Source organism: Nanorana parkeri, unplaced genomic scaffold (genome assembly GCF_000935625.1).
Source record: "Nanorana parkeri isolate BGI_ZX_2015 unplaced genomic scaffold, ASM93562v1 scaffold333, whole genome shotgun sequence".
Taxonomy (NCBI): domain Eukaryota; kingdom Metazoa; phylum Chordata; class Amphibia; order Anura; family Dicroglossidae; genus Nanorana; species Nanorana parkeri.
The window spans coordinates 740577-751338 of record NW_017306601.1 but is presented as its reverse complement, the minus strand read 5'-3'; the positions used below and the strand labels follow the sequence as shown (position 1 = coordinate 751338).

The following is a 10762-nucleotide window of genomic DNA, read 5'->3' as shown; positions in this document are numbered from 1 at the left end:
TTTTTTTGTGGTGGGGGGGGGGGGGGATTTATTAAAACTGGAGCAGGCAAAATCTGGGGCAGCTGTGCATGGCAATCAACTTCTGTCTTATATTTGTAGGAGTGTATGTACAGAATTTTGAAGTGGTATATGTGCAAACACACACAAACACCACATTTATATTCCATAATTTGCTTGACGCAGAATAGTTGTCCAATTGTATACCCACTTCATCTGCAGTCACTTGGGAAAATACAGTCTTTCAGATAAATTAATCCTACCTGCTCTTAATTACATCATTAGATCCAGATAAAAAATGCAGGCATTCTATAATTAAGCACAAATTATATACTATGGACTGAGGGTTGTGAGGACCATGCATCTAATGATGCTTGTTAGGTTCACTTATCTATATTTTTTAAAAATACTTCATTCAAAGATACATTAAGTTCTGACAACAAAAACACTATTAAAAATGAAGGTATTCAGCTTTTTCACAGGAGCTGCTTATGGAAGGTCTAGGATAAGGGAAAAAAAAGAATAAACACAACACTAGTTTGACTTGGCTATAGTCTATTAACATGTGCCGTGGGGAGCTTATTCTAAATTAAAGTATTCTGTCTGCTATCATGAGGGCTGGATGGATTAGCTTATTGCATATGTAAATCAGAAGAGGCAGTCTAGCTGGAGCTGACTGCTTCATGCTGAATACAGAACAGATTTAATTTCCAAATAAAATAAATCTGTTTTTTTTTTTCCTGGAGAACATGAGGAAAAGATAAGTGCATGTCAAATATAATGACTCATGAGTGAATGATGTTATATACAAATATTTGAATACATTTAACTCGAAACAATGCTAAATATAGTTAATCCGGGTGCAAGTTTATAAAATATAGTAAATGTTCACTGCAAACAACATGTTAGTATTGTATAATGTTATACTAGTGTGTGCACACTTGTACAGCAGTATTGTCATCTTGTATTTTTTGTGATGTGTGTTGATTGCTAGACATGTGTAATTTTGTTCCAAATTGAAATTCAGATGCATCTGAATTTCTGAATGAAAAAATAACGAATCTGACGATAACAAAAATTTGGGATGAAACCAAATTATTTTCCAAATGTCAATCTAAATGAGTCAATTTTCATTCATTTCTAATGTGTTAGACAATTACAAAAACATTTTGTTGCAGTAAAGTGGCATTAAAAAAAGTGACATTTTTCTTTTCAACTTTTGACAGTCAACAGAAACAATAAAAAAAGTGTGGGGTCTCTCCTAAATTCATACCTGACACTTTAGGTCTGGTAGAAATTTTAGTGGGACCCCAATGCCAAAAACACAAAAAAAGCATGTCAATCACAATTAATAAAAATACCTGGCACCAGATGCCCGCCGACCGGTCCAATCCCAATGAACAGCACCTCAAAATCACAGCTCTCACGTGAATGTCAACAAAGGGGCAGAGTGAGTCATGACATCACAGGACTTGTTCCGTCCATTTGTTGACATTCAGGAGAAGGGCTGTCAATGATAGTAGCTCTGATTTTGGAAGGAGCCTTAAAGTGACATTAGAGTCAATGCTGAATACTGAAAAATGGCCTGGATGGGAAGGGGGTTTAACACCGCGGATGTCAACTGGTTAAATAAGGTTTCTTAATCCAATCTTCTTCTTCTTTCCTGATGTTTTCATCTGTCCCTCCAGCGGTGCGGTGGCTCTCCGATCCAATGCTGACTCCTCTCTACTTGCTGGCACTTCCGATCCAGCGGTGACTGCATGCGAGTGCACGCGTCCATAGACTTACCTTGCGTCTCTGCTCGTCTCCCAGCCGAAAATCCGAACTGCGCATGTGCCCGCCCCAAGATGCTTTGCGGCCACCCGAACAGTTTCGGATTTTCGGGCGGGAGCGCATGGCGAAAACAGGGTAAGTTTAAACCCCTGTTAAAGCGTTTTAAAAAAAACCAAAACTTTTGCCTATATCTACTGCTTGCTAGCAGTAGATATGGGCAAATAAAACCGGAGGGTTTAGAAACCCTTTAACATAATGACTCATTATGATAGCTCTTCTTCCAAATCTGAGTCCTGAATAGCATTCAGCTCTGCTCCTGAATGCTAGTTGGGACTCCCCCTTTGTTGTCATTCTATTCAGAGCTGTCATTTTGTGGTGAGAGTTTGTCAGAATTAGACGGGTCAGCGGGCGTTGGGTTGTCTTTTCTTTCCGCAAGTTGGTGGCCATCGTTCATCGTGGATCAACATCTACATCGCTGGACAATATGATTGACCTTTGGATTACATAGATGGACACTTTTTTTAAATAAAATACTTTTGTTTATGGTGTGGTGCATTTAATTACAATTTGTCAGTTTTTATTTGGTGAATGAGTAGGGGTAACAACTACCCCTTAATAATTTACAATTGGGGGCAGCATCTGGGTGTTCCATTTATGAAAAGGCCCAGATAAGCCCCTCTGCCTGAAGACCCCCCCAACCACTGGGCCAGGGATGTGGGGAAGAAGCCCCTTTCCTGCTCTGCCAGGCTCCTGCTCGGATTAAGGGTCTGGTGAGCGATTTTAGGTGGGACACCACACTTTTTTTTGTTTTTTCGGCATTGAGGTCCCCCCTACAACTCCTACCAGAACTAAAGGGTCTGGTATGAATGGGGGGACCCCATGCTTTTTAATTGTTTTTTTGTGGACTGTAAAAAGAAAAATTTCAATTTTTTTCTAATGTTACTTTGCTGCAACAAAAATGTATTTGTAATTATCTAACGCATCCAAAATTAATGGAAATGTAAATGTCGGATTAATCCAAATCTGAAGCCCGAAATGAATTGACTTTTGGACCTGAATACTGAAAAAAAATAAAATACGAAATGAACCAAAAATGTTTGCACGTCTAGTCTGTTATACTAGGGTGTGCACACTTGTACAGGAGTATGGTCATCATGTATTTTTTTGTGATGTGCGTTGACCGCATCAATAGAAAAAGGAATGAAATGCTGAAAAGAACAGTTTCATTGAGGATCACATGATCTGTTCTTACTGGAACATTCTGTTCTGCAGAGGGCTCTATAGTCACTTCTTGAGTTTTGATGCAGTTTCCATTCCAAAACATATTTATGGCAATGCGTCATTAATGTACAACAGAAATTTGTTCTAAGTTCTAACTTTTCAAATACAAGCTGTGACCAACAAAAATAATGCATGTTTTATCTTTAATTTTCTGGAAATGAAAGATAAAGTTTTTTCTTTTCTTCTTTGGCCAAAGATTATATGGTTGCTAGCTATCGGTAGAATTTTGAGTGTGTTACTGCATATATCCTGCAGAAAACCGAGCAGGAAGCAGAACCTGCATTTGTAACAGGCAAGGATTGGGATCCTTTGGCTTGGGAGCAGGGGTGGAACAACCAACTAGCCCTTTCATGGCATGGACAGATTTTTGAGGACCAAAGAACATGTACTATACAAAGTGAACTAATTGAATTAATGGTTGTATAAGTACCACAAATAAACAACAGATTCTTGCCAGCTTGTTTCCTGGCCAGATTTTCCAGTGCTTTGCTCACATTTCTGCGGTGCCGGGGAGCTGTCATTTGAAACAGGAGTCTGGAGGAAGAGTACTGTCACTCATTGTGACTGACACTGGATCTCCATTTCTGAACAGCATTATTGACATTGGATTTACATTGTGGGACATTACTTATTTTGAAGGGTTACGATTATTCTTCTAATAAAGGACTTTTTGCATGGTGTCTGTTTTCATTTACATTGATATTTTTGTGAATGAGTAACTAGGGGAAATATGTAACCATTACTCATTCATATGGTGGTATGGTTGGACATCTGGGGACCCCTTATTCTAAACAGGACTTCCAAATTCTGGTAATCCCCCCCCCACACACACACACACACACACACACATCAAACTATAGTATGGCATGGCAAAGTATTAGCATGTGGATTGATATGATTCAAGAGTAAAAGCTGCAGCCCCCCCTTTTCCTGGCCAGGCCCAGCCAGGCTGCATGACTAGATAAGGGTCTGGATTTCAAACTACTAAAATTTTGAATATCTAAAAATGTTATCAAATAAATGTGTCTTACTGTACAGTAATGAACTGGCCCTATCTGTGCTTTTGGCAGCTATGTATGAAATGCACTACATTCCTGCTAATATTCTCAGAGATTTTGATTCAAAGACAGCATCAGGCCACCAATGATTCTGAGCGACTCACCTTTATGAAGATATAATTTACATATTGTGCACCAACAAACCAAACTGCTAACAGTGCATATACATAGAGATGAAGAAGTGGAAAAGCAGACTATTGTATTGACATTAAGAGATGATTTCCACATTTATACCCCACTAAACTAAATTATTTACCAAATGCCTCAATTAATCCCTTATTAAAATAAGTAAAATAGAGTTGGGCACTAAATGTTGAATCTACTTACAACTCAATGTTAACTACATTACCGCTATACTTAGCAAACAGCTAGATACACAGATGAGATGCAAATGAAAACTGTTCTACAAACAGTCCTGAGATTTAAATTACAGCACAACATTGTTTAGCAGGGGAGGGGACATGATCTTCCTCTGCTGAAGTTTCCCTTCCACCAACAGGCCTCCTTGCCACCCCCACACTATGACTGGACAATAAAAAAAGCAGCACATGATTAGCTCATCTCCGTTGTCCTGTGCTCTCTTCCTATTAGCATGCTACTTGCACTGCAGAACACTGGATTGGCTGCTTTTGCTGCTTCTGCCCCCCATCCCTGAGCTCTGCTGTAAAGACTACACAGTTGACTTTGTTAAAAATTAGGGATGCACCGATACCGATACTAGTATTGATGCCGAGTATTTGGGCGAGTATATTCACGCTGCCTGACTTTCTTAATGGGACTCCCGGTACCGTTGTTCGGTATCGGCGAGTACCGAAAAAAAAATATATTGGTACTCGTACTCGATACCATAAAAAGGTATCGGTTCATCCCTATTAAAAATGGATACCTACACTGCTTGCATGTCAAAAATACAATCATGTTGCATTAGTGATTACAGAGCTACACTTAAGTAGAACTAGAGCTGCAACAGTTAATCGATTTAGTCGATTAAAATCGACGATTGAAAACGTTGCCAACGTTTTCGATCGTCAATTCGTCGGCTATCGATTGATTTCCCTGTTCAGGGCTCCAAACGCGGCCTGAAGCACACGTCACACGCTGTTTCCGTCACGCTGCGCCGGGCGGACATAAGCCACGCCCACCGCACGCTGCTCCCGCCGTGCCCACAGGACGAATAAGCCACGCCCCCCGCACGCCGCTGCTCTCCTCCATGAGCTCCCTCACTCGGCGCTGGTATGGCAGGCTCCCTCAACCTTTCAGTGCCTTACCCTTGCATCACTAAACAATTTAGCTAGATTAAAAAGATTCTACCTCAAAACATGATTAACAATTCATTCAGATGGCCCCTTCTAGTATTTCTTAAAACCTAAGGTTTTTGCACACCTTGAGGTAGAATCTTTTTAATCTAGCTATTATCTGTTAATTTGGGGCGTGCTCCCTTTGAAGTACACGGCCAAAAAAATTATCTTCAATCACTAAACAATTTGTCTACTCTAAAACGTCCTGAATAAATATTTTTGTGACAGACGGATCACAAAATTATATAGTGTAGAGCTGCAACAATTATTCGATTTAAGTCGATTAAAATCGACGATGGAAAACGTTGTCCATCGTCGATTTGTCGGCTAAAATTCAAATTTCCAGCTCGCCCCCGCTGCTTACGTCCGCCGCGTACGCCAGGCCCACGTCAGTTAAGCCGCTCATGCTTACACTGGTATACTCACTCACCCGACGCCGTTTACGCCACGCTGAGGACATGCGTCTGGCCCTCTTTATAGCTGCTGGTATTCCGCTGTATAATGTACTATATTGCACACCACACTCCACACCATACTTCCACCACGCCATGCTTGCTCCCGTGATGGACCACAATCTCAATAGAAACTAGTAGTCCATCACTGGAGCCCCTTTTTTTTAATCCGATTAGTCGATTAATTGAACTTAATAATCGGCTAACTAATCGATTATGAAAATAATCGTTAGCTGCAGCCCTAAGTAGAACTGAAGCCAAAACTTTGTTTTAGTTTTGGATAAAATAAGGGAGGGTTATTTTTTGTCCCTCTGTGTCCCTTTAAGGAGATTTCTCTTCACTTACTGTCTGATATTCACAACAGGAAGCGAGGGGAAATCCCCCTAAACAGAGGGAAATCCCTGGTGGCCAGCAGGGTCACCAGGACTAGTGTGCCCATTGGAAGATTTCCCCTCTATTCCTGAGCTGGTAACAACCAGGACTTTGGGATTTTCTTTTACTTTCACTGATAACAGTCACTAGGACAACTAGAAAGGGTGAAGCTCCATAACAGAGACAGAGATGGCAATAGAAACTTGACAGGTCTTCTAATCCCTCTCCACTCTATCCAAAACTAAAAAGAAAGTTTTGGCTTTAGCTGCACTTTAAAATGTACATTTAATATCCACCTGAAGTCACTGTAAAAAATGGATTAAGTAGGTTTTTCTTATGGCTTATCTCATGTAATTATGCATACATACATATCAGCTCAATAGAAATGCACAATTGTTTGTGTGCTTAGCTTATCCTTTTATGCCATTATAAAAGTCAACCAGTCTACCAGACTAAGTCTATCACATTAAAAACAGGTGCTTTGCATTCTCCCGTGGCTGGTAGCTAAAGATCGTGTGCTCTAGGTGACACATGACAGGCAAGAGCTACATTTAAATGAATTTAATGAATTTGGCATTACTTGCTCACACATTCTCTATCAATCTACAAGAGACATACATATTAATATGTTTGTTTGAAGTATATATGAGAATGCAAAAAGTGCATTACAAGAGCCCACATTTCTTTTAGTATCTACACATTTAACATGCATATTGAACTTAAGATCAATTTTTTTTCTGACTATTTGTTCAAATGTTGTGTTAATAGTGCACACTGCAACCGAGCATCACCAACTCCCTGGAGCTATTCATATTCTAACATGCTAACAATATAGATGGTGTAGGATTTCGTCTGCTTACCTCATTCACATAAACCCAGTGGCTGTCCTTTGAAGCAAGATTGGTCTCTACCGCCTGTAAGAAAAATAAACACATACATATAATTCATAGCAAATGCCTTTTTTATCAGCAGTTTCTAAAGTCTAGTGTAACTGTAATTAAAATTTTAAATAAGATCATTTTGAAGAACTCGAATTCTAAAACAAGAACTTCGAAGTTGGTCACATACTACAGCGCTTCTAATTAACTTGAAGGTTGCCCTTGTTTTCTCAGTCACACTGAGAAAAGTCATTTTTACTATAGCAAACAGAAATATGTGGCACAATTAAACAGCAGGTTATAATAAAAGTCCATTGTCCTCTAAAAATATTTATTTTAATATGCCAATCAAACGTTCCAATTTAGCCTAAAAATATATATATTTCTGTCTCCTTGTTCACACCGTTGTACTTTTAAACATAATATATTCTACAAATGTAGGAACATCCCCGGTGGTTTTATGACCCTGCTTCACGGGAAGTCGCAAAATGTTCATGATATTAACACTTAATTTAAGGCATACTAAAAAATGCATTAAATACAGTGACTCAAAGTAGAACTGAAGTCTCCTGTATCATCGTCCAAACAAATACCACATCTAGTTACTATTTAATGTAAAAGCTTAAGGTAAACAAAAATGTATTTCCTTCCCTGGCAGAACCAAATCCTCCTTCACTTGTGCTTCACACACTACCCTCCCAGACACTGCAGCTTACAGTGGGAGGGTTTTAGCAATAGAGGCAATACTTTCAATCCAGAAGTGTAGATGTACATAAAATAGACGTATAATTAAATAAATGTTCTGTTGGCAACTCTAAAATCTTGTTTCAGTGACCATGGTTTGCCATAAAAACTTAAATGAGTGTCTAACACTTTACAACTCTATCCAAAAAAAATAAATGTTTAATTTTATGCTGGTCATAGGTGTCATTCATCAACTATCATTTGTAAAAATGATACCTTTAAACATAATATCCATATTTTGTTTCCTGGTGGTTATAGTAGAGTACAAATGATTTGATAAGTTACTTGCCTGTAGATTCTTGCTTAAAGTGATCCTTTAATAACAGAAAGAAGGGAGCTGTGATATCTGTTTTTTGTTTTTATCTTAATAGGTACCAGCTGTTTGCTCCAGGTCAATGACTCACTGTGTTGGAGATAACAGCCAGAGATGTCAAACAATTCTGAGCTCCTGTCCTGTATGAACTATGAGCTATGTCCTGTACGAACATAGGTTCGACTTGAACATAGCCTGTTCTAGCGTTCGCTGAACGCCGAACAATGTGGGATGTTCGCGGTCTGTTCAACCATGGAACATCCCACAATGCGCTGCACCCTCCGAAACTGTAATTGGCTACAGTCTTGCACCTGCCCGCAGTTCAGGTGTAAGACTGTGCCAATCAGGGCTCAGTACACATTTAGAGCCATGTATATATATATATATACACACTGAGTGGTCAGATTATTATGACCACCTGACATTTGTAGGCAGATTAGCTATAATTTTGCACTGAAGTTGGTAGAGGGTCAGACCATTATAAATAGGGAAGCATGTTGTTTACCACGACAGTAGAAGTGATTTTTTTTCTGAAGATATGGGTAAACAACGCGATTTAACAGCCTTTGAACGTGGGATGATTGTTGGCGCTCAAGCCATGGAGCGAGTATCAGCAAAACAGCAGAATTCGTTAAATGTTCAAGAGAAGCTGTTAAAGTGTTAAAAGACTGGACTGTCAGCCGAAAATCTGGGTCTGAACCATTGGCGGATCCAGGGGTGGGCAAAGGGACAATTGCCCCCCTCTGAGAGAGAGAGCCGCTACCACCCGCGGTACCGTACCAGTGACAGGAGTACATCCCCGCACACGGCCGGGAAATACAGCTGTCAAGCTGTCACAGAGTTAACTGCGGTTTAGTGTAAAAAAACATCACAGAACAAGTAATATGCCGTTTTTTTACACTGAACCGCAGTTAACTCTGTGACAGCTTGACAGTATGTCCCGGCCGTGTGCGAGAATCAGAGGCAAGGCTTGAAAAATCCCAACGAGCAGCTCCCTGGCTGGCCGTTGTAATTACACGGCCGGCCGGGAGCTTTACATTCAAGCGATTAGGCGTCTCTAGAGATGCCTGATTGCTTGTATTAGCAGCTGTCACTGCCGACATGGCTCTGTGACAGGAGATGAAAGGGAGTTCAGTATACGGTCTCCCTTTGATCTTCTCTCAGTCCCCGAATGCAGGAAGTGATGTACGTTACATCACTTCCTGCATTCAGTGTCACTCTCCAGCTACAGAAGCTGATGAAGCCGATATCTGCTTCATCAGCTTCTCTGGGGATTCCTAGGTGACATTAGTGGTCTTGGGGAACCCTGATGTCTCCATAAGGAGGACCTGTCATGTAAATTGGCTATCACATAGGGGGCTTCTTAGCCCCGATGTAATAGCAATAAAGTTGTGTGTAAAAAAAAAGTCATACAAAAATTAAACAATCATTAAAAAAAATAAAGCACAAACAAATTAAAAAAGAAAAAAAAAATGTAAGTCCCCGCCCCCCACATACACACGCAGATATGCGTCGGGTGCGCCTATGTGAGAAAAAGACGATTGCACCTATTGTGCCGCACATGTTACATATCGCCGCAAACATCGGAGTGAGAGCAATAATTTTAGGGCCATTAATCACTGATAACATTAAACTGATGATCAGTAAAAGCATTTTAAGCGTCGCCTATGGGCGTTGTTTGCGATTTTGCGGGCACACACAATTTTAAGGCTTGACATGTTTGGTGTCTATTTACCCGACGTGATCCCGACTTTTATGTTTTACCAAAAATATGGGTAAGAATAAATGTTTTATAACAGAACGTACAAGACAGTTGTGGGTAGCCAGGCCCATGGCCCCCCAGGTGTAATCTCTCCCCCTAAAATATATTAATTACAAAACAGGAAAGATACCGGGGTTTCTGAGCGATATGACACCATGGCTTGAAGTTTTGAAAATAGATTTTTATTTAAATATCACATATAGTACAAAATACATACACATTTGAATAAAAGAAAGGGAGCAACGGCAGTTGCAACCAGTTAAAAACAAAATTAAGCCAGAGGCATAGACCCATTAAACATGTTCAGACATAACCATAATAAATCAATATATTCTATAAGTCCATTCCCTACGCATTTCGCAACTTGGCTTCTTCAGGGGATTATGACCTACCCACCCAAATGGAGTGGCTTACTGAGGGTCTAGGTTTCTTATGGAGCCTAGGTGGAGAGATAGTCCTCCAAAAGGGAAATGCTCCGTCCAGTGCCTTGTATCCAAAGGAGGGGAGAGAGGGAGGACCTCGGGCCGCTATAGGAGGGAGGAGCCACCAATCCTGGCTGGAGAGAGAAGGCTGTCTGCACCTATCCTGTGTACCTTTCGAGGGGATATATGTGGTATTAACCCCTATCCCCAATATAGTTCACAGAACTTATTTTGAACACCTTTTTTTTTTGGGATATTTTTTCGAATACTTTTTGAACAGTCCTCTTTGGATTTGACACATCACATCATTCAACAATTATACGGTGGTTGTCACTAACAACAATTGGTTCACATACCCTGTGGGATCAATGATCCAGGGCCAATGATGGTTTTTTAGAAAGACTTTAAGTCA

The 10762-nt window shown here is 40.2% G+C and overlaps 1 protein-coding gene across 5 annotated transcripts in view; it reads right to left on the bottom strand.

Annotated features, from left to right (window-relative positions):
* The window catches only part of GRID1 (glutamate ionotropic receptor delta type subunit 1), a 941602-nt gene that overhangs the window by 258506 nt on the left and 672334 nt on the right, over positions 1–10762 (bottom strand). For all 5 annotated transcript variants that reach the window (XM_018558342.1, XM_018558343.1, XM_018558345.1 and 2 more), the window contains one exon: positions 7092–7145. In XM_018558342.1, the coding sequence (XP_018413844.1) occupies positions 7092–7145 (54 nt within the window). The remainder of the gene's footprint in view (positions 1–7091; positions 7146–10762) is intronic.